Source organism: Rhagoletis pomonella, unplaced genomic scaffold (genome assembly GCF_013731165.1).
Source record: "Rhagoletis pomonella isolate Grant_MI unplaced genomic scaffold, Rhpom_1.0 Rhpom_scaffold_00005, whole genome shotgun sequence".
In the NCBI taxonomy this organism is placed as follows: Eukaryota; Metazoa; Arthropoda; class Insecta; order Diptera; family Tephritidae; genus Rhagoletis; species Rhagoletis pomonella.
Genome location: NW_023458559.1, coordinates 34,943,283 through 34,965,823, shown reverse-complemented (window position 1 = coordinate 34,965,823; position 22,541 = coordinate 34,943,283). Strand labels below are relative to the sequence as shown.

Below are 22,541 nucleotides of genomic sequence, written 5' to 3'. Positions count from 1 at the left end.
AAAATAAAATACTCAACAGTGGAATGACAACATAAACGAGCAAGTAGCAGAAGTTGAAGCGATGATATAATAAACTGGCCGTAAATGGGCCGGCGAGAAGGCAGGTAATACAATCGTGAACTGGGAGTGAGTTTAAGCTACAGGTAAGTAGAGAGAGAAAAAGAGTGTCGCCGAGCAGGAGAGACCAGCTGAGAATAAAGCGAATAAGCTAATAAACTTCAAATTTAGTTGAATGAGCGAGCGCTTTGAACAAATCAGCTGTTTTCATGGCGATCGATCAACTGACGTCCACCTGCGAGCGCCAAGCTGGACTTAGCGCGCTCACCACGCTTAGACGTTTGTTTTTAATATTTTTGCTCAGCACTGTAACTCGTTTTTGGTCGGTGTCTGGCTAGCGTGTTTTTTTCGGTGTCATTGTTTACCGCGAAGCGTGGTGTGTCGAGCCGCCGAAAAACACTGCCAGCCAGCAAGCAACCAGCTTAGTGAAGTGGCTTTTAATATGGCGCTTTGCTTGGTTTTAAGTTTAGTTTGAAAATTAACGGCGCGCATGGCGGACGTTGAGGTGTTTTAAGAAAAAGATTGCACGTGAAAATTTTTGGAAAATTTAAAAGACGTAACTTGAGGTACAAAAATTACAAGTAAAAATTTCTGTAAAGACACGAAAGCAAAATTTATAACACGCTAACGGATATTTTTTTTTAATTAAGTAAAAAAAAAAAATCTTTGTAAAAGGTTCAAATTCCATCACGGTAACTGTAAAAAAATTCGCAAGTTTGTTTAATAATAAAAAATAGCAGTAAAAAATTGTGCGCCTTCGAAAGCTGCTTGAGCTGCATGATAGATAAATAAAATTTTAAATATAATAAATATAACTTTCCTTTTTAGCGCGCAACGTGCCTGAGAAATAAAAATTGTATAACAAAGAAAGGTACATTCGCATTTCCATTTTTCCATACAATCGTGTGTGTCGCTGCTAAAACCAAGTGCATATCTTAGTGGTTCATCGAATTCATTAGCCCACACGTGAGTGATAGCGTTGCACATTCAAAACCATTCAGGCGGTGCAAAAATTTAAATAAAAAACCAAATTAACCCAGAATTGCTTTGGCAAAAGTTTTCAAGCACAAATTTACGCAAAAAGAAAATATTAAAAATTATATTTCTTTACAACAGTAATTCGCAAACACAATTCATTGACAGTGTGGTGTGAAGAAATCTTAATTGCATTACAACGATTTTTATTGTCTTTGCTGTTGTCTCATCCCGCTTGGTTACGACCATAACTAATAAATAGTGGTACATTCAGTCGTCTCGCTATTCATCTTTCCGCAAACGACTACACGCTCCACCTTACCAGCGGCACCACTCTCCAACCACATCACAAAATATGGATGTCGCTTGGCGTTTTCGTATCATGATCTTCACAGCATTGGCCTTGATGCTATTTGGCGATTTTTACGGTTATGGCAGTGTAAGAGGCGTTAAATCGGATACAAATCAAGCAGCTGCAGCAGCGGCCGCCACCACCGGTCCGGGCAAATTCCAGCAAAGCGATGCGGATATTGATATTGGCGAAGGTGAGTCGAGTTGAGTTGAGTCGGGTGTGTTGTGTTTGTTGCAAATTTAATTACCGTTATAGTAATTGATTTAGTTAAATGAAATGCATTTGTTTAGGTTGCAAAAAGAAAAATTATAAAAACTGTGAAAATGCTTACAAAATTAGGAGGAAATAAATTTTTTGCTGGAATATGAGAATTAGTGAGCAATGACTTTTTAAATTTTTATATTTTTCATCAGTCCAAAAAAATGTCGGTGTAGTTAGAAATCCTTTAAAACCTTTTTAATCGCTGTTTTACACAGAACAATTTTAGGACCTGAAATATCGATGCCCAACAATCCTTGTGAACCCCCTAATTATTTAAACGATTTTAAAATATCCGATCACTAATAGTAATAAATTTCTGATATTATTGTATTATTTAGAAGTAAAAATTATTTATTGGATTATATTTTTATAACCAAAAATAAAACTAATTTTCGAGTGTTATTTTTTCACCCTGAAAAAATATTTATTTTGTGAAGTGTCATTTTTTGATCAACTACTTATTAGAAAAGCGGTGTGACATTTTGAGTTTTTCGATCTGTAAAAAAAAAATAAAACTAAAAAATGAATTTTATTTCTGAGAGGTGAAAAATAGCTCAAGGAATTTATTTTTGATAAAAAAAATAAATTTAGAAAATAACTTGGACCGAAAATAATCGTTAACTATCATTATCGTTATTTTGTGATATTTAGTTTTCGGTCAAATTTAATCGTTATTTTGTGATTATTTTTCGATTAAAAATAATAATTATAATTGTTTTGAATATTTATTTTTTTCAATCATTTGTAGTCTTTGGACCATTATGGAGACAGAATTTTTATGACTGATTAAAATCTTTTATAGGCTAAAAAATTAAGTTTCAAAATAACGGTTTAACGATTAAAAAATTTAGGAATAAATAAATATCCAAAAATAACGATTATTCTTGATCTAAAAACTAAAAATCATAATATAACTATTAAAATTTGACCAAAAAAACAGAAATCTAATTGTAAATATTAAATTATAATTTTTATTGTAAAGACATAATCGATAGAGTCCCTAGAAAATATTCTTTAATCATGGAAGCAATGATTTTTTTCTGAAAAAAAAAAAAATAAAAAATTCACAATATAATAACGCCGGATATATTAGTTTTATTTTGGATCCTAAAAATTGTAACACGCTACGTGAATATATTTTCTGAGCGATTTATGAAAATCGAAAAGGACATAAAAAACATGTATGTATATGTATAGTGACGAACAAAAGTATTGGCACAGTAAATTCTTCGCATCATATGAAAAGTTTTCTTTATTTCAACTTATTTTCGATATATTTTTATAAAAATATAATCCAAACTACTCCAAAAACATAAAAATCAAATCTCTTAACTTTGTGCAAGACACAGGAAAATTCAATAAATTTATGTTCATGCTAATATGCAACATTCAATTTAGAGACATTGTAATTATGCAGTTGTATAGTCCATTCAATTTTAGTACAAATAACAAAGTGCAAGTGTAACGTTGCTAGAATATCGTATTGATTTTTGGCCGTACACAAAATAAAATTAATTAAATTTTTGAAATGGGTGGCAACCCGCCTCAAAAATATTTTCGACAGTGAATTTTCTTAATCGTCTTTAATTTTACACACATATTGTAGTATTTGATTTATTTTATCAACTTTTTTGAATAGAATTCTTTAAATAGGTGCCAACCCTCCAAAAAAATATTTTCGGCTGTAATGCTTCTTAAACCTCTTTCTCTTGACGGCCATATTGTAATATGTTTTTACTTTATCTTATCAATTTACTTAAACTGAAATTTTCAAACATGTGGCAACTTTATATATTTTTCTATATTTCAAGTAACACCCTATATCAATACATCGGAGAAAACTGCATTCAATTCTATGCATTACTGTTTGAGTGATGCGCATACAAATATACAGACAGACGAAAATTCTAAAAATTCTTAAAATTTCTGATTTGGTTTCTGTTGCTCTAATAAGGACCCCCATATTAATTTTTCTTTAATATCTATAATATACACACATAGATTATATTAGCTAGCTTGCCCTCACCCGCTTCGCTGAGTGTATGAAATACATGGGTAAAAGTTTCATTATGTTAGGAAGGCGCCACGCCCCCTTTTCTAATAGTCCTATTTTTCCGCATGAGCAAAGGATTGCTACCATGAACACCTCCAGACATATGCGTTATGAAAAATTGGGTTTGTATGAGAGGTGCCACGCCCCCTTTATATATCGGTTAATTTTTAGCCTTTAACAAACCTTGGAAATTGGTGCAATAGGTGTCCGAAACAAGAAATTGGTGCAGCACTTTTTGAGTTTTTGTCTAGAATACTTTTTACTAGAATGCCATTAAGGGCCGTTTGCACCATGTCTAGTTAACGCTAACTGGAGGTACATCCTTCAGTTAAGCACGTTAACTGCTTTATCGATCACATGTTATATGATGGGTGTCGATAACGTCGATAAAGATGTTTAACTGGGAGTTAGAATTAACTAGACATGGTGCAAACGGCCCTAAGTGTTTTACTTATTCATATGGATGTATCCTTCTGCGCATATGCGAATGTAAAATTATGCGCTCACGCAAATCTAACGTAAACTTGGCGATGCATTAAAATAGGCTTCTTGACATGGATTTGCTCGAAGGCAGTCACGGCTACCTAGTGACGCAATTTAAGATGAATATTTACTAGTTGGTTCCTGTTGATCAAGCTGTTGTTGTCGTTGTTGAAATGTGTCATTAAAAATGCAATTTCGGAATTTTGTAGAACATGATGTGCAAATGTATGGCGGAAAATGTTGCTGCATTTGCTTTGAATCTGCATACATTTGCACTATTTAGCTTATTTGTAAACAATGACAGGGTTAAAAAAAACACAAAAATAATACAGAAATAAGTTAAGTTTACGTGTTTATTTGCTTCGAAAAATATTTAGAAAATATAAATAAAAAGGTACATATCTTCAAATCGGTGGCCTTTAGTGCATAAAAAAAGTTTTGAATCATCACAAAATAGATCTGCAAAAGGAAACACGCACCTATTTTATGCGCTATCATATAATCAGTGTTGAAAAATCACAAAATTCACGTACTTTGTTGTCGTATGCTTACAATAAACAAACTAGTCAAAAAATATATATCCCATTTTTGTTTTATTTTTAAATGTAAATTATTACTGCTGTGCCATATTCCCCATTTCAATGTCAAATCGCATGAGAGTTGACCTTCACCGTAAGCCGGCGGCAGCGGCGGCAATTTCCTACGCGACGGCAATTATAAACGCAAAATATATAAGTAATGAGCAGAAAAAAACAAAATAAGATTTGCACCCACGCTATAATTGACAAAAAAAGTATGCAAAAGGCAAGGTCTTAAATGCAAAAAGGAAACAAAATACAAAATAAATAAAAAGAAATAAAAATCAAAAATAAAATAAAAATCTGTACAAACATTAAATATCAAAAATCAAATAAGAGTAAATACATACATACATATGCACATTAAGGTGCATCACTCTCCATAAAACAAAACAAAAAATCGGTACGGTTTTCCATCGGAATTATTTTTAAATTTATGTTGTCGTGAGTTTCGCCCGAAAGCAAAATTGCGCGAATTTTTTTCATCCGCCCGTAGTGAATAACCGAAAGTGAAAACTGAACCATTTCGGGCGAAAATTAAACTCATGATAAGGCTGATTAAGATTTATATGCACAGTTTTTAAAAATATTTTATTTCCAGAAATTTCCTCAAATTATAAAAAAGTTTTAGCTTAAAAGATGTGCATACAAATTAAAAAAAAAAACTGTATCAATGGAATTAAATTTTTTAATTATTTTCAAATTTAGTCTAGCGCAGGTAAATCTTTATATTTTCCGAAATATTTTGGCGGATATCCTAACATAAAAAAAAGTTTATAAGCTCGCTGAAAAAATCGCAAATGTTTTGGTGAGTCACCCTAATGTACATGCAATAGAAAAGTCATAAAGCTGGCCAAAATTTGTAGCAATTTTTTTTCCACACACATTGGTAATAACAAAACGGAGACAGCCCACAATTCGTCATTTACGGTTAAATGTGGTTTACTTTATTGCTTCTTATTTTTTTTGCGTCTCAATGTGGCACGTTTCGGAATTTAAAATGCTAACTTTCCATGGAATTTTTATGCAGATCTGACCTTAAAATACACCATATTACGTGATTTTATTTTTAACGTAAGCGAATACAATATTCAAAGAAATTAATATGAAAAAAAGAGAATACACAGTACTAAAGAACTAAAGCTATATAACAACAGTAGTAAGTAACATGATTCATCATCCCACGGTGTGCCTGAATCAAACGTAAATGATCATGTTAGACGATGAAATTACAAACTGTTTGAATCCAAAATCAATCAGATCGAACGGGCGCCTTTTTGAAGAAAAAACATTTTTCTTTATTTTAGTTAAATATGTAGATATAAAAGTTTTACATATTATTGCACTGTGCATACAGCACTTGGCTGGGTAGTGGACGAAACCAACTTTTTGAGTCATAATTAAAAAGGTAATTTCTCCGTTTTCGAAGTAAGCCTCCGAAATCAAGATATTGCCCTTCGAAGTTCGAAATTGGACCTTTGGTAAAAAACTATTTTTAATTATTGTATGTAAACAACTAAAAAAGTAAAAAGTACAGACGTGGTCCGCTTTTTGCTCTTATTTAAAAGGTATATAACTTTTTTGTACTAGCTTATATTACAGGTGCTATAAAGGATCAAAGGCCAGATCTTCGAAAAATTAATAGCCTTATATTTCCAAAAATGTTGAACAAAAAAAAAATGAGATCCTTGTAAAAGCTATATCCCTGTAGATATGCGCTTTTGCTGGGCATGGTTAGTCAGTTTGGTTGTTTCTTGGGCAAAATCACAATCATTTATTTAGGTACAGGATGGTCCAATAAGATCGCAGATTTTCTTTTATAAATAAAACGTAACAACGTTTTATGAGAAAATTATTTAACTATGTTTTTTTTTTGTATTTATGGCATCTATAAATGAAACACAATATCCGTTAAATGCCCACCACGACTAACCTGTCAATACAGGATGCGCATATCGAAATTTTCCATGACTTTTTGCCATGGTTCGGACTATCAGGCATGTTCTACAAATCGTACGATTCGAAATCGATGGATGTGACGTATATGATATATTTTTGGCATTTTCCATTTAAAATATTTATTTTTTTTCATTACACATATTGAATAATATTTGGCAAATCGCACCGATTACAAACCATACGATTTGCAGAACAGTCCTGCATACATCATTTATAACTCGCTTAATTTCGTTCTTCAGCTCTCGAATAGTCTCTGGCTTATTGGCATAGATAGTAATTTTCATGCAGCACCAGAGAAAGAAGTTCAGTGGTTTTCAATTGTAAGATCTCGGCGGCCATCCACACTTTGTTCCACAGCAGCAATATTTTCAGCCGAACGTACTGTACGTGATGTGTTGTCGCGCTGACCCAGTTTCTTCGAATTTCTGCACTAAACGGCTGATTGTTGGCTCAGATGGCCGGTTATGTTGACCGGAAAAGTCACGCAATTAAATGCACTTCGTGCAGAACGGCCACTTTCATAAGACGTTTGGATCGCTATTACGCGTTGTTCAACTGAGTATCGCTTCATGACTAAGTTTGCCATCGCCTGTAGTAACAATTGTCTAAAAAAGAAGAATTAAATTAACGCATCACTAATAGTTGTTGTTAAATAACTGCTTCGCACTTGAATCACTCTAAATAACAGCTTGTAGATTAAGTAACTTGTCTATCTATGACAATAAAAAGTCCGTTCCGTGAATAATAAACATTTAAGGAGGAACTCGGCTAAACGCTAAGGAAAAATGTGAGCACAAAATTCTTATGTATTAGCTTTTAATAGCCCTTACCTTTCACTCACTGCTAAAGCTTAGTGAGGTAAATACCTTGCCTGACCTAACATTTCTGCACAGGTATTACCGAAGAGCAGAAAGTGAGGTTGTCTGAAAGCGACGAGTGAACATGTCAAACCGTGTTCCGACAAGCTCCATTATCAGTACCTGCGAAGTGTTTGAGTAATCAATAATATTACTAAATAAATTATGCCTAGAGGCAATTGCTGCAACTATTTTGTAAGATTTTTTTTTGCTTGCTATTGCATCCACTTGTTTTTAAATAAAGTGATAGACTTAATGCAAAAGTTTCATTGCGATGGATCACGCAAGATGTGCGCGATCTCATTAGGCATCGTGTGTAACTGGCCATGAAAACAGCATAAACAAAAAGAAAAAAAATATATATATATACATATATTAATAAATTATATTAATTATATTTGCTCCCTTAAATGCAAGAGATGAGTATATTTCACTTGTTCGAGAGAAAAAACAGTTTCTCGTTGAAATCAAAGACGATTTCCCTTGCTAAAGCCTCTAAACAAACAAGAATCCCAGTTAGTGAATACGAGTCGGAGCTGTTTAAAAAATCGCTGGTGCGTAAACTGAACGTTGTGACAATCAATGGTGCAAAACATAAAAAAAAGCAAAACGCATACGCAACGGTAACTATGAAACAATGAAATCGAAACTTAACGGTTGAGTGATGTGATAATAATAGAAATAAAATGCCCAAGTATTAATTTTAATACTACGAAACCAGAAAATCAACTTTAACATAAAACAAACGTCAATTCACGTTGATGCGCACCTGTAAAACACGCAATATTCAATTAAGATAAAAAAGTCATGTAAACAGTAGCTTCAAAAAAAAGCCGCTCAACTTTAGTCACCCAGTAGAAAATTATGCAGCTCAACTATGATCTGACACTCACGAGCCTATTTTTGCTATGGTAACAAAAATTTTGTTACCTGTAAATAAATTTTGTTAAGCGGGTAACAAAATATAACACGGGTAACAAGATATTGTTCTTATATAATATTCACAATTATTTTCATGAAAATTTTTTTACATTAATTAAACATTAAAAAATATAAATCAAAGTTTCACACTTTATATAAAATTCACAATAATAAAAAAAAATGTCATCAACATTTTCAACTTTTTATTCAAAACTTTTGAGTATGCAGTTTTGAAGCCCATTCAATTTTAGTTTAATGCAGTGCACGTTTAAAACTGCTAAAAAATCACGTTGATTTCTGGGTATTTTTTTTTTTTGGTGACGAATTTTTGCACTTTTTCCATATAAGCGTGAATTTCTTATGAAATAAAATCCGGGAGACCGTTAGCCCTTGTTATATAAAAAAAAACCTAAAATTAGCCTCGAAAAAAAAAACAAATTCTCAAAAGTCAAGGCTCAATGGGCTAAAAGATGCATACTCGTAAAATTGCTAGAAATTCTGAATAAAAAGTTAAATTTTTGTTGAGTTTTCGTGAACTTTATATAAAGAGTTAAACTCTGATTTATGTTATTTAAATAGTATACAATTGATGCTAATAATTTTTCATGAAAGTAACTGTCAATATTATATATGAATAAGGAGTACACTTTCATTTGTCGCCTAGTGTATGTGCTTTATGCATGATCATCCGCCAGCTCAGTTTTCTCTTATAGCCCGGGATGTATTGAATTGGCCAGATTGTTTCCGAAATCGATGGCTTCATTTGGCCTGACTTGAACTCTCTCGATTTTTTCTTATGGGGTCACTGAAAAAGTTTAGTTTATTACCAGCCCGTTGATATAGTCAAAAGATTGACGCATTTCAAGAATGCGTCAACCTCTCTTTACATCGAAGAATGGAATCTTTTGTAATTTGTAAATTGAGGTCATTTCGAGCAGCTAATTTAAATAACAAACATTTTTTAACTATGAAACAAAATGCGCTTTTTTTAACTTGTTCCCACTACAATTGACTGCGTACCGCTCAAAATTGTGCATGTGACTGAGAATATTTAAGTCGCAGACATTATCATCATCAAACAAAGAGAAGTTCCTACTGGGTGTTTTAATACGCATACGCGTGCGTATGTAGTTACTTATATTTCTTTTCAATGATTACAAAACTTATTTATTTCAAATCAGCAAACAGATGTTAAAAATGCAGTTTAACCGTTAGTTTGTATATTTGCTAACATATCGAGTATATACACTCATATGTATAGTATATGTGTATGTTGACTGCTAAGAGCGATCCATAAGCGATCGAATATTGTTTTTTAATTAAAATAAAAAACTGAAAGATTTTATGTTCGAGTAATTAACACCACTCACGTCGTGCGACAATTTTAAAATTGTCTTGATATAATTTCCCAAGGCATTCAGCCGAGGGAAAGCGTTATGAAAATGGAAGTAGAAGACACTTGTGAAGTGTCATGGCGAGTTATCATTAAGGTGGTGGCATCTGCAGCAGCACAACAGAAATAAACTTAAATTTATTCACACATTTCAACAAGTGCGCGTACATATTCACAACAACTCACGACAAATGTTTACTCCCAGTTATACAAAGGCATACAACTAAACGCAGGCATACATAGTAGGAACATATGTATGCAGTAGCTGAGGGCATCTGTTGCAAAAGTCGCTGGTTTGGGTTGCTCATTATTCGAAAAATTTTGTGAAACTACTTGAATGGCGGTATTACAGTTTGTAGCTGCAGATGCGCTGCTGTAATTTTTAGTGCATGCTTTTATGTTCGTCTAAGTGTGCACCTTTGTGCTTCTGCATAATTTTTTTCAACACTGTTTTTTCTTAGAGTTTTCCACTTATTTAAAGCGCTTGTACAAGTGAAAGTTTTGGGGTCATAAAATCGTTGAACTGAAATAGATATGTATGTATTTTGAAAAAAAAAAACAATACTATCCAAGCAAAACAAGCCTGCATAAATGAAATTGTTATCGGAAAAATTAAGCAATGATGCATAAAAACGCTTTGACTTGCCGGCCTCTCGGCATTGCAAGCACCTTAGCCGCTATCACTGATCCGCGCTATTGGGCGCATTATCGTTCGCTGATTATTGCATGAAAAGAAATTGTCTGCCATGATTTTGCATAGCTAATTTTGGAGTGTGCTTTACGGCTTTGGCATATTAAAGTTTTAGCAAAAATTTCGTGGAAAAACTGATACTAAAAAGTTAATTTGCAAACAAAAGTTAAGGTTAGGCTAGGTGAGGATAGGTTAGAGTGGCTGCCACCGTACAGGAGCGCGGAAGTGTGCGTAGACTGAAAAAGACCGTTGTGATTGGCGGAAGCCATTTGTTTCTTTTCTTACCTTAAAACTTGAGCCACTGAGTGCGTTTTTAATAGCAAAAAAATTTTGAGAGCTATGGATAGCTTTACACAATATTTTGACCAAATTTGCCTGGTAGTAGGGCAGGTGGTTTCCACAGCCCCGTTTAGCTTACAACCCTGGGTTTAGGTCAGTGGCAACTTTCCATTCCTTCCTCTTTGGGATTACTATAGAGAATTTGTTGACAAAACAGAGTAGAATAGTGGTATAATCTTAATGTTGTAAATTATTCGGCAGCGTTTCTTTGACCTTTGTGAGTCCGTATCTGAGGTCTATGCAAAATCTGCATCGCATTTAACCTGGCTGCATTAGAGCCGGCCAGAAATTTGCTAGAGAGATCCAACAGTGGACGAGTTAATATTACTGCCACACATTTGGCGGGTGTAGTCCTCTAAATCCGTTCCACCTTGATTCTGGAAAAATCCTTGTTTAACGCCGGACAGCATACGGTGACCCCGCAGAAGAGGATTAGTTTTATCACAACTGTGTACATCCAGTTTTAGGTTAAGATGGTTGTCGCTTTTGATACGACTTCGAACGGTATCTGCCTCATTAATGTTAGAAACTCAGCGTGCCGAGAACGAAGTTTCGCAGGCAGCAGATGCTAGTACCGGAGATCTCTTCTGGGCTAGTCAAAAAGTACTAACCCATGTACCTAAGCCCCAATCTAGAAAAGGCTGCGCAATTTTGAGATTATTCCACCTGCGGTGCGTCAAGATATTTAATCTCAGTACGTGAATCCCGATAGAACAGCGGCCAGTCAGCACATCTACCAGAATCGGGAGATACGGCTCTGCCAGCCTAAGGAGATGCCTAGACCATCCCCGGTCCACCCTTGGCCAGATTGAGCTCGCAGTAGCAAAAGGGTTAATTTTCCTCTGAGTTGAGCCGAGACCCATATTTTCAAGTGAAGTCCAGTCTACAAGCAGTCAAGGGAGCTCCCGCTCTACATCCAGTGTAGCATACAAGGCTTTATTTACCATTTTTTTACTATAGCCATCTTAAAGACCTAAGAGCGATATTGACCTTCCTGGAGCGGCCGTCGATGTTTGCTTCTAGTCAAGTTTCCTGCCTATAATAACTCCAAGCTATTTGATCTTGGTTGAGAGATTAAGCTCAATCGCGTTTAAGGTGGTCAATTTGAATAGAGGAATTTTATATATCCTGGCGAAGAGTACAATCTCTGTATTAATAGGATTGAGGTGAGTCCATATTCTTTGGACCAGATATTTACAAGACTGAATGCATTTGCCCGTTGCTACGACAAGCAGCATCCTTTAGATTTAGTAGTAGGGTGTTAGCGATCAGACTTTAGAGTAGGGTGCTGCACCTCACCCTAAGAAGGGAGTTAACAACGGATTCGGGGTAGATATTACTGAACGCTCCCTCGATATTGAGGAAAACTTTTAGCGTGCACTCCTTTATGGTCAATACTTACATTTTTCAATCGTCTATAAGATTTCAAGGAACGCGGTCTCCGTCGAGTTGCCCATCAGAGAGGAGAGATTGTAATTTTTTTTTATACTCCGCCGAACACATTCATCAGTGGGTCTCTTTAGAGTTTTTAGCAGAAGCGAAATAGGTTTGAAACATTCAGTTTCACAGGAGCGACCTTGCTTCCTTTTGGTAGAAAAGTCGCCTTAATCCGCTCGTGTGTGCGTGGTCCCCGCGAGTTAGGGTTAGGCGAGTTACCCCGTGGCAGTGCTGTCCTGGTTCGTTCGTGGCATGGCCGTATGAGATCTATGAAGGAAGGACATATTATAGGAAAGTCAGGTGATACTGGAGGTGGCATAGGAAAAAAGTTTGTTCTACGTAGCCCACATACTTGATATATTTCTCGAATTTCAAAGTCCTTTTAAAAATAGAGAAAAACTAAAAATGCAGTTTTGCTATGTTTAGCCCACAGTTTCATAGTATATTCGTATATTACCATTACATGAAAGGTAGATTTTAAGACTACTGTAGTGTGCTGAATGGCTGATCCACTGTGTGGTAAGGTTAAGGGCGGTAAATATCTATTCCAGTAGCCAACCTAACATTGTTTTACCCTATATTCGAGTTATGAGGTTTTTGCACTAAACTTTGTAATTTTTAGTTGCAATACTTAGCGGTAACTATTGAACTAGTTTAAATACTATTATATGTATCAGTGATTTGATTTAATCTTACGAAATTATAATTTTAAGTGTCTTAAATTAAACGAGTTTTTAATAACGCTTGGGCAACAACGTCTCTTAAAATTGGTTAAAAATTAAAAAAAAAAACGCATTAAAATTTCTTAATTATACATCAGTAGACTGAAAAATGCACTCCAACTGAGTGACGGGCAGATATACAAATGTTGTCGAAATACAGTGTGTAAGGTTTGCGTTCGCACACATGCGCATGGAAATATCCAGTTGTCTAAGTGCATATCCGCACAAATACATATACATATGTATACAAACATAGGTATGTAGCAGTATGTGTGGGCTTCAAAGCGAAGCTGCAACCGATAAGATTATGCGAATATGGGCGCCAAAAAAAAAGAGTACAAAATTGAACTAATGAAAAAATTGTTTGCGCATGCGCGCACACAAGCCGACAAAAACGAGTCTGCGCAACAACGCATGCCCGCGACCACAAAGCAATACAAAATGCGGTAATCAATACAACTTTAATAACCATGATTGTGCGCCACTGATATAAGCGTAAAACAAATATGAACATATGTATGCACACTAGGGTGGTCCAAAAATGCATGTGGAAAAAGTAAAGTCGGAATTTTTATGCTCTCACCCCTAGGACTGTTCTATACCGAAAAAATATAACCTTTTTTTTTTTGAAATCAAAAAATATTTAGAGGTCGCTCAAAGCGCCCAAAGTTTTCCATGTATTTTATATGGGGAAAAAACAACTTTTCATAAAAATGATATAAAATAGTTAAAAATCAACATTTTTAAACCAGAAAACTCTGTTTATCGGCAGGAGATTCCCAATAATAATACCCAATTTTTTATTTAACCATTTTTTCATTCCAACTATTTATTTTAGGTCCGCCAAAAACCCACAAAAACCCCTAAAAATGCAATGGGGCGACCAACAAAAAATCGTTAGTATTAAAAAATGGTTAAATAAACAGAAGAGAAGCAAAGCTTTCTGATCGAAATATATTGACTTTCAAGAATTCTATACCATTTCTACGAAAAAATTTATTTTTCCCATATAAAAGTACATGGAGAACTTTGAGCACTTTGAGCGCTTTTTGCGCTTTGAGCGACCTCTAAATATTTTTGGATTTCCAAATAAAAAACTAGGGGTATACTTTTTTCGATATAGAATAATCGTAGGGGGTGAGGGCATTACAATTCCGACTTTACTCTTTTTGGGCCACCCTAATGTACATACTTACATACCTACATGACAGAGCTAAATTGACGGTTTTTCGATATAGAACAATTCTAGGGGGTGAGAGCATTACAATTCCGACTTTACTCTTTTTGGGTTACCCTAATGTACATACTTACATACCTACATGACAGCTAAATTGACGGTTATGGTTACAAAACTAATATAAAAGCGGCGACAACAGTAAAAAAATTAAAAAAAGATAGAAAACAAAGGAAGCATATACATACATTTGCAATCGAATAAATTAATTTGATATTCAAACACTAAAATCGATATTTGCATGCGATACCTACACGCTGCCAGTGTTACTTGGCGTTAATGGGTTAAGGTCTGTAATTTAATGAAGCAAGGAGCTGAGAGGTTTTGCCAGCGCGATACTTTCGTTTTAGTTGCCAATGTGTGCAAAAATATGCATAGGCATGTACATATACACATATGCGCATTAGGGTGGTCCAAAAATGCATGCGAAAAAAGTAAAGTCCGAATTTTAAAGCTCTCACCCGCTAGGATGGTTAAATGTAAAAAAAAACTGTATATGCCTGTTTTTTTTCATTTCGATACCAAAAAATATTTAGAATTTTTTATGCTACCTCATTGCATTTTTGGGGTTTTTGGGGACCAATTAAAAATAGTTACTATTAAAAATGGTTAAATAAATAAAAAACAATTGGACAATATTACTGGAAGTCTCCTGAAGAGAAGCAGAGTTTTTCGATCGAAAAATATTGATTTTCATGAATTCTACACCACTTCCATGAAACAGTTTTTTTTCGCATATAAAATATATGGGCAATTTTTGGCATCCTGAGCCACCTCTAAATATTTTTTGATTTGAAAATAAAAGAAACGTAGTATTTTGTTTGTTTACTTTACGACTTTACTTTACTTGGACTACCCTAATGTAAGTACATACATATTTATGTATTTAACTGAAATATGATAAAAAAAATATGCCATTCACCGAAAATCTCTACAGAAAAGGAAAAAATACAGAAAATATGAAAAGTGTAAAATTTCAAAGGAAATCAATTTTGTAATTGCCCACTCGTCAAGTTTTGTTTACTCAACAACTACATATTTTGTTAACAACATTGCAAGTAAAACTGAAAACGATGCAATGCTTTGCAAATACATACATAAAAACAAATACCTTCAAAATACAATAAGTTCATTATTCACCTAAGCATTAAATTGTTTTGTGATTTCATTAACGACGAACTTCAGTAAAGGTCAGCAGTAAGAAAAGTGATTGCCATAGCGATGTAGGAAAAAATTATAAAAAAAATTATGAATAAACAAAAAAATGGAAAACGAAAAAAACAGCAGCTACATAAACATTGCATTAATGAAATTGAAAAATACACACTCGTTCGCACAAAGTGAACAAACTTATGAATGCACTTATTTATACATATATGTATGTACATATGTATGTATGTAAGTTCGCTGCTTACTCGACATTTTCCGTTCATTAAAAATTATTTGATTTATTTTTGTCATTTACGTGCCCATGCACATTAGGGTGCCTCACTCTCCATGCAAACAAAAAACGGTACTTATTTTCTATCGCAAATATAAAATATATTTTATTTTAAAGCTTCCGCCAAAATATTTTGGAAAAACATTAAGATTTACGTAAGCTGGAAAGAGTTTTTTTTATAAATAAAATTAGTTGTCCAAAAAATCACTTCGGATAATATAAGAGTTTAAGTTTAAAAGGTTCGCATAAAAATGTTTTAAAATTTAATCGTTGGAATGAAAATATTGAGATTTTTGGAGATACATAGGTTGCATCCCTCTTCGAAAAATAAAACCTTACTGCAATTCGGAAGGTGCAAATCTAATGTCATTAATAAAAAGCGCCTTCGCGTATTATACATACGTAATTTTTAAATAGGTGGCAACCCTACTCAAACAAAAAATAAAAACTTATTGCACATGCAGAGACCAAATCCTCCCACTTGGTACCTCAGATTTTAGTCCAACAAACGGTGAATATCTTACAATTTTAAAAAACTGGCAACCCTACTCGAAAAGTAATACCTTATTGAACACCTCATTTCTTGTAATCCAACGAACCGTGCGGATCTAATATTTTTTTTTAGACAGCTGGCAACCCCACAGGAATTTAAAGTACTAAAGATAATATTCCTATCGATACAGATTATACTTCAAAAGTCTCGTATAAATCCGTTCAGCAGTTTTTGAGATTAGCGTGGTCAAAATATCTCCAGTTTCCTTAATACTATGAATAGAAGATAGTAATTTTCAAATAGGTGGAAACCCCATTCAAAAAATGAAAGCTTTTGTACATGCGAAGGCCAGGCCCTTTCATTTGGTATCTCATTTTGTAACACAACGAACGGCGAATTTTTTTTTTTACTTTTTAATAGGTGGAAACCCTACTCAGAAAAAATAATATATTATTGCACATGTAGAGTCTTTTCGTTTGACAGTGACGGTGCAGAACTGATACCTACGCTTCTTATGATTGAATATGGTAGTTTTATTAATAGATGGCAATCCTATACAAAAAAAACATTAGTGCTTTTCTAGAGGCCAATCCCTTTCATCTGACTCCTCATCAAAATGTTTCTTACGATTCTATAGCAGTCTTACGGAAAAATTTATTTTGTGCCATTATAAGTATGTACTCGGCGAACTTCAAAGCACCGGCGCCGCACGGTTAAGTATTAACTGTTTTTAAAATAAAAAAACACAGTTCTACTTATTTTGCATTTTCTATAATACTTGGCACCAAGAAAATTCCAAAAAGTTGATTTTCTTGTGTATTTTTAGACCGCCCTAGTGTAGGTACATACAATCACTCGCCAAAAATAAAATTCTAATATTAACATTTCAATTTTGTGTATTGCAAATTAAACATGCTTTATTTATGCAAGAACTGACGGCTGACGTAAAAAACTTGAAAATTAAATTATTGCCGGTAAATCGTATTGATAAAGCCGCTTTAAAAACAGAATAATAGTGTGAGGAATAGTGTAAGGAGGTATTTGCAAACATTTTAAGCGGAGATCGAAAATAACCTGGCCATTTATCAAAGTGCCGGCAAAAGTAATTTATTTTGTGTTATAAAAAAAATATCACTGACTATAACTGTAATACAAAGTTTTTTTGAGCCCTACATTTTTTATGGTTCTTAAGTTCAAGGTATCATAACAAACGGCAGTGTAGATTGAAACTGAAATACGCAGGGGAATTCCGCATTTGTGGAATTACGGGCATGACAATCCCGAGGACCCTAGTCAACGGCCACCAGTACGGCAGAGGCTTTAGAGTGGCTTCGAACGCTATCAAGGCGTTGAGTGTGTCCGCCCCACACTGCCAATTGGTACCGAAGGAATGAATGCATTTCGGGACGCTGATCAATGCATTGATTCGCTGTGCTTTTGAGCGCCGTCATCGACAGGTACTCACGTAAAACACGCTGTTCGCGTGAATATATATTTAAATCAAACTGAAATCACGGAGCCTCTCGTTTTTTTTTTTATTAAAATTAAACGAACGCATCTTTAATATTGTTTTTTTTTTTTTACTAAGCGGTTATCGTAAATATCATCTTTGAATGAATGTATTTTTCAGTTAACCCTCTAGTAGGCTGAACCACCTCCAGACGGTCGTTAACTAAACACCTTTTTAGTGCACCTATAATAAATTTTTTCTATATTCGTAAGACACGATCTTTAGACAAAAATCGTACCCTTACGGCGAATTGAATCCGTTATGTCAATCCGTCTTATTTTAACCGGCAGTTAAATTACAGATTGTGAAAGACACGGTTAAAATTAATTATTTGTTGCTATTTAGTAACTTCGTAATTAAAGAAATTTTTTCTTTTGAACAATTTTTTGATATAAAAAAATTCGGTGAATTTCGAAGTTAAAAGCACCGTATTTTGATATAAGTTTTATAATTATGTCACCATTCGAAATGGAGAAAATTGCTTTCGAACACAGACCGTCTACAGACCAGCTTGCCGACATATAAAACCCAGTTTGCATTTTTGACCGTCTGCAGACGGGATTGCCGGTTCGTAGGTCAACATTGTGTAAGAGAAAGCTGAAAATACGTCAAAGTATATCGGCGAGCCCGTCTCCAGACGGTCTTGGTTTTTCTCCCCTGTAGGAAAAAGTTACTGTCACAGAACGAAATGGACATCATTTTTGGATTTCTCGTGCTAAAATCACCCATTCCTGAATTTTTCAACTCATAAAAAAATTGGCCTACTAGAGGGTTAAGGCTTCTGCTTTTACGCAACGTCCATGGCAAAGATCGCTGCGTCCTCTCCACACAAATTTCTTATCTGGCAGCACCTCCGGTTTGTGGCCTGCGCCTTGCCTGCCGAGAGGCGACCGCTATTAGGAAAAACCTTTTTGGTTCTTTTATTTTTTTAATGTTGCGTTGAACCGGGCTTGAACCCAGGCGTTTCGGAATGGTAGCGCGCACTGCTAACCACTACACCACAGCGGCCGCATATTTTATAAGCAAACACTTATTGTATACTCAATGCTCTTCATCAGCACATTACTTAATTTATAAGTCATGCGTTTTTCCTGCAGTCGTCAGCCAAGCAGATATTAACATTTGTTATTTGCATTGTACTATAAAATTCTATTTGTTTATTTTGTTATGCTTTTCTATATTGAAAAATATGTATTTTGCCCTTTTAATACCTTCCAGTGTTTGTTCTATTTTATGAATATAAATAAGCGTTGTTGCTATATAGAAAAACTTGAACACACTTTAAGTTATTTCTGGTACACAACTAGTATAAATGTGAACAACCCAGTCTGCTAGTGAATATATTACAATGAACCTACATATGTACACACGTACATATGTATGCGCAAGCCTAAAGTCAGTCCCACCTCGATTTCATACTATTAATTTTTACTAGTCAAAGTGGGGCGATTAAATGAGTTGAATTAGCTGAAGTTGCAGGACGCCAACATCGACACAGTAATACCAATTTCAGTTCACTAATTAGAAACCCCTATAAAGGCTTATAGTAATTAAATGAATTTGATGTTGGTGCTGCCAGATGTCAAAATAATAAAAAATTGCGTTTTTTTATTTAAAATTTTCAATTTATATTAATATACTATTTTACATAAAAAAGAGCCGCAGGCGAAAATTTTTAAAAAATCGCGCGATTTTTTGTTTCATATTTTCAATTTGTATTAAAATATTGTTTTGCATAAAAAAAATTGCTGCAGTAGAAAATTTTTAATAAAATACTCGTTTATTTCATAATCTTATCGAGATGATTACGAAACAAAAGTAGATTGTTGAACATCCTCATTGCAGCCATTTTGATTTGTTTGCGTGTTTACTTTGTTAAAAAAAAAATGTGAAATTATTAAACGCGTTTTATATTGTTAATATACAAGTAATTTTTAAGCAAAAAACACAACCGAATGCAATTCTCATGTTAAAATTTACGAGTACCGTTAATTTCATCATGATGCAATCGTCGGATCTAAAGCAAATTAGTATGGGACAATCCTTGAGGTACCGCTTTTCTAATGAAAAAAATTATTATAAAAATCGGTAAACGTGGTCCAAACTTATGCGGTAACCTACATAAAAAAATTAGATTCCGACGAATTGATAACGTCCCCCCTTTTTTGAAGTCGGTTAATAAAATAAGATAAATTTACAGCCGGTTTCACCAACAATGGCAAAGAAAAATTATTTTTAATTTTCTGTCAATTTCCATATAAAATTCAAAAAATGAAAATAATTTTTCACTTAAACTGCTTCGCGAAATTGGCTGTTATGTATGCAATAAGTTAATAGTAAAAAAATGTTTTTAAAACAAGCTTTCTAAATATGAACGAAATCGGACCATAAATATTGGTATCGTGACTCCTGCGGCACTTATCTGATTCCGAGCCAACTGTGAAGTGTCAAGTTATGGAAGTTAGTCAAAAATTGATTCAAACAAACGTACTTACATACATACAGATGAAGTTAAATAAAAGCTTGTAAAGACACGTGAATATTGCCAGAGATCGTATATCTATGAAAATATAAGTGATGAGTATCCTTTTTGTATGAAACTTTGCTAGTGAAACTGCAAAGAATTTAACAACAAATTAGTTAAAAACTATTACCAATAAGGTAAAAAGAGAGATAAATAATGTAAAAATATATACATTTAACACCCCCGCCAAGTTTCATGTTAGTTTTGCTAAAACACCTAAAAGCCGATGTAATGGGAAGCCAACCATAAAGTATATTATAATTACACTAGTTTAGACAAAAAATGAATCTCAGTAAGATAGAATTTTCTCGATCGTTCAACAGGAAAAAATACCAATTTTTTTGAAAGAAGCGGTTTCAAGATTTTTTTCGAAAACGTGTTTGCTGGTAATTTTCACAGCTATTCGTCAATATCTCATGAAGCGGCGTAAATGTGCGCTTTACAAAAATATATACTTGATGCGATTTCAATGAAAATTATTAGTGTTACAAGCTACCAAAGTTGATGTGATGATCTTTCATGAGATATTGACGATTAGCTCCGAAAAGGAACAAAAAACAAGTTTTTCGGATAAATCTCGAATAAAATTCGGTATTATTTTCGTGTTCAGCCAACGAAATTAGCTTGGAAAACATTTTTTGTCTCACGGGATTACCACAAATTTTGTAGAACAGTGTTCCAGAGATTTCTGATGCTGATCTTAATTTCCTCGTCATACATTGCACGTGGGCGCACAAAATTTAGAACGCACTGACTGGTTGAAGTTTCAAAATTAGGCTCACCCTCATGTACTTAGCAATATTGTTTATATTTCGATCAGTACCTGGCTTCCGCCGGTAATTGTTATAGGTATCGAATAACATGCCGGACAAAGGCAGGACACTTCGAAAAGGTATATATATAATATATAGTAAAAGGTCTAACCCTACGTTTTTAAAAACTACGTAGGACAGACTGTACGGTCCTGCAAAAAACAGGACGGATGGTCACCGTAGATATACCATTTAGTTAGTATCTTTACATAATGTTTGTGAAATGAGTATGTATCTAAAGAAATTAGAAGTTATGAGCAATGCACCCCAGATAATAATGACGGTGGTGTTTCACTTAAAGCCACCTCAAGTCTTCATATCTGGTGAAACCTTAAAAGGGGCGCTTAAGTAAAAAAGTATTCAAAATTGTGCAAGCAGGCTCAATATGGGTAATGCATCCCCCATTTTCCCACTGGGTAACTGCTAGATTTGGTAGTCGGATATGTGTTTTTATAGTCTCATCGGTATATGTACATACAAAAATATTTATCAGTGCATTAGGGTCAAGTTCAAATGCCAATTGTTTGTGTTTTTAATGCACTACTATACATACATAAGTGTTTAAAGAATGGGGAAAATTGCCTATATACTAAATAATAGATAGTAGTTAAGATTGTTGGACAAATCGGTAAGTAAGTCTATACATTTTTATCTAATATAAACTAAATGGCTCTTAACAACTCAACTTTAGGCCTATAGAAATATTTTTACATCTACGATTTTAGCTTCAAAAGTAGTTATGTAACAAGCTTTAAGATTAAATGCAATTTCGACCGCCGTATGCAGTCACATGTATGTCGATTCGGGTCAACAGCTAAAAGTCTGCGCGCACATTATTACAAAAAATACTAAAAACAGTTAAAAACCAATGCATATACCGGTTTAAACGTGGCCTGAGACACCTCTATTACGTTCAGTATTGTAATAAAATACGGTTGAACATGCAGAGATAAACAAATGGACTTGTTTTATGTATAATAACAAAAACAAATGTCACATTCATGTACATATCGATGGTCATATGCAATAATGGCACAACTCAAAATTTAATTTTTTTATGTAGCAAATCGACATAAGCTTAGTTTTTACGAATCCGGTAGGGGTGCAGTTCTGCCATTTGTCAAAAAACCTAAGTAAGAAAACCTTACTACTGAACAGTTATAGTGGATATTGGCATCAGTCAAAAACTCTGCATAGGTTCGTGATACTTTTTGTGTGAAATAACGACACTTTTTGTATTGTGCCGTTGTAACTTGCCTGCAGTGAAACCCCAAACTAGTCTGGAAAAATACTAGTTTACAACTAGAATTTCCTGACTGCAACCAAACTAGTTCGAAAATGCCCAGACTTGTACCAAGTACAAAACGATTTATTCATGCCCTGTTTTATTTGACTTCGATAGTTTAATAGAATAAAGTACACACAATATTATAACTTTTGTTTGGGTAT

The 22,541-nt window shown here is 34.1% G+C and overlaps 1 protein-coding gene across 2 annotated transcripts in view; it reads left to right on the top strand.

Moving 5' to 3' along the window:
* The first annotated feature begins 510 nt into the window (after nucleotides 1-510).
* The window catches only part of LOC118738848, a 40,329-nt gene continuing 18,298 nt past the window's right edge, over nucleotides 511-22,541 (top strand). The window contains exons 1-2 of one of the 2 annotated variants that reach the window (XM_036469857.1): nucleotides 511-623; nucleotides 886-1,577. In XM_036469857.1, the coding sequence (XP_036325750.1) occupies nucleotides 1,388-1,577 (190 nt within the window). In that variant the 5' untranslated portion in view covers nucleotides 511-623; nucleotides 886-1,387. Of the gene's footprint in view, nucleotides 624-885; nucleotides 1,578-22,541 lie in introns of those variants that run through there. The other variant, XM_036469858.1, reaches the window with a different exon arrangement.